The sequence below is a fragment of the Cicer arietinum genome, chromosome 2 (assembly GCF_000331145.2).
Source record: "Cicer arietinum cultivar CDC Frontier isolate Library 1 chromosome 2, Cicar.CDCFrontier_v2.0, whole genome shotgun sequence".
NCBI classification, from domain to species: domain Eukaryota; kingdom Viridiplantae; phylum Streptophyta; class Magnoliopsida; order Fabales; family Fabaceae; genus Cicer; species Cicer arietinum.
In genome coordinates this window covers 31,480,066-31,482,453 of record NC_021161.2, presented here as the reverse complement: position 1 = coordinate 31,482,453, position 2,388 = coordinate 31,480,066, and the positions used below count along the sequence as shown (strand labels likewise).

Below are 2,388 nucleotides of genomic sequence, written 5' to 3'. Positions count from 1 at the left end.
TTAAAAATTTAAAGTATAAATTACAAAAATTCTAAGACATTTTTCTACGTCTAAATTCTTAACAAATTTCCTAATGGAATTTGTTAGCTTCTTTTTTTAATAAAAAAACCAGTTGTTTAGTTAAAAAAATATTTAGTTTTAAAATATAAAATCATTGCTTCCAAAAATATTTAATCATTAAGATTATAAAAAATAATACAAATATAAAATTTAAAATGTCAAGAGCATTTTAAAAAGTGGAACAAGAAATATAAAACTGAGTGCTTTCATTTTTAAACTAAGCTGTCTCAAGTTTACCTCACTTTTATGCTTTTATATGCCTCCCATGTTTTTTAATACTTCTTTAATTTCACGTTAACTTATTTGATTATTTTACATAAATTAAAAAAACGCACAAACATAGATAACGAACAATATATGTAATAAATTATCCTATTATAAAAAACTGATGTACTTACTATCACAGAGTGGAAATTAATAAATTAAAAATAATACAAGTAGTATTAATTAAATAATACTAATTAAATATTTACCATCATTGTCAATTACAGCTGAGTATTCATAATTTAATAATTCTTTGCAAATAATTCTCCAGCCACTATTTGGCATATATAAATATGAGCAAATGTTTCCACTTCTTCCAAGTGCAAAACGAGAGTGTATATGCCAAGAATCCTATTTCTCTACCCCAAAACATACGCATGATCATGAAGACCTTTGCGATCATGCAGACCTTAACTCTAGTTTACACTCATCTTAAATGGATATTAGATTTCCTTGTATACCATCCCTTCTATAAGCTCCATGATTGTCATCTTCCAATATTTGAAGAAGATTACAATATATGGAATTATAAACGAACCCCTGGCTCAGAGGAAGAAGTAGATTGTGCAGTGTGTCTCTGCCAAATAAAAGAAGGAGATGAGATTAGAGTATTGAGATGTGAACATATGTATCACATAAACTGTTTGGATAAATGGATTAGTTTTAAGACAGACACTTGTCCTCTCTGCAGAGAATCATTGAGACCAAGAAGGGACACCACTGAGCTTGGAGCTGAAGTTCTATTATTTAATTTTGGTACCTTCCGTACAGATAGAGATTGTGATGATTGGTGGCTACGTTGAGTAATTTGCATGACTTTGTATACAACTAGTAATTTTTTACCACATCTCATGATATATTTGTCATATCAAGTTATGTGAGTAAATGAATTTGTTGAGTAAATATCTATTAATTATCAAATTATTTTTTTCACATCCATTTATCAATAGAACTTTAATGTTAAGTAAATGTAAACTTGAAATCATTGGAATTTCTAAATGATAAATTGTAGACTTTAATACTATCAAACAATATCTCTAATAATATTCATAGAGAAAGAGGTTCGATTTGTTATAAAATATGTTAAGGAATTAATGTGAGTGATGTAGAAGGAATTGCTTATCCTTTATATAGAGAGTATGTCTAAGGTCATTCTTTATAACAAGATAAAATATTGTGGCTCCGGTGAAATGAAAAGTTTAGTGAAGAATGAGACGGCAGTAGAATTATTCAGCTGGTTTACGCAAATAATATAACCATGATTGGACTTCGTTTGTAGATAGATCTTTGTGGTATTTAACCAATTTTTCAAAGCTTCGAGTTGGTGTCCGGATTGCGGGTAAATTTAGAGGTTGCGTTATCTTTCTTGAAGTGAAGGATTGGCACCAAACCATTCAAATTTCTTGTAATTCTGGTTGGGGGAAATGCGCAAAGATTGACTAAACGGAATCCATTTATTGATTCATTACACAAAACATTAGTTACTTTGTAGAGTTGTCAAAAAGCTTCGAACTCTAAGGTCTTGTTTAAAAATATTGTTATTAAACCTCTAATACTATGCCGCTATCAAATTAATTTTTTTAAGCCCCCAATTCCCATTATTTCATGGGGCTTAGGGGCTTATAGGCCCCAATATTTTAGGCCCCAATATTTGAAAAAGTGGGCTTATAGATCCACTAAGACCACAAAATTTTAGGGGCTTTTCAGCGTTGGGGGCTTACTTTTTAGGAGCCTTTTTAATTATGAAATTTTTTTGTCCCTCCAACATGTGGGTTGGGCCTAATAATTAGTGGAATTGTCAAATTGACAACTCTAGTTGAAGGTAATGGAAAACATAAGAAAGAGAGTTTTAATTGTGTTAATCGTTTTAAAAAATCTTCTTGTTAGTCTAAAATAGATTCTTTATCTAAAGGTTATCTTTTAATTAAAACAAAAATATGATGGAAGGTAAAACATAAAGAATCTAAATGTAACAATAAAGAGGCAAAGGAGAAGAAAACACACAAAGATTGCTACATCTAGTCTCCCATAAAGAGATGTTTGTCTCATTATAGTCGATGACTT

General features: G+C 29.8%; 1 protein-coding gene across 1 annotated transcript; it reads left to right on the top strand.

The window, feature by feature from the left end:
* The first annotated feature begins 617 nt into the window (after positions 1-617).
* On the top strand, positions 618-1,127 carry LOC101501653 (E3 ubiquitin-protein ligase ATL42-like). The gene has a single exon (XM_004490313.4). It carries the CDS (start codon positions 618-620, stop codon positions 1,125-1,127), a length of 510 nt encoding a protein of 169 aa, XP_004490370.2.
* The last annotated feature ends 1,261 nt before the right edge of the window (positions 1,128-2,388 follow it).

Bases quoted from the DNA above. Each gene is read 5' to 3' on its own strand.
- LOC101501653 (XM_004490313.4), top strand. From the start codon at position 618: ATGAGCAAATGTTTCCACTTCTTCCAAGTGCAAAACGAGAGTGTATAT.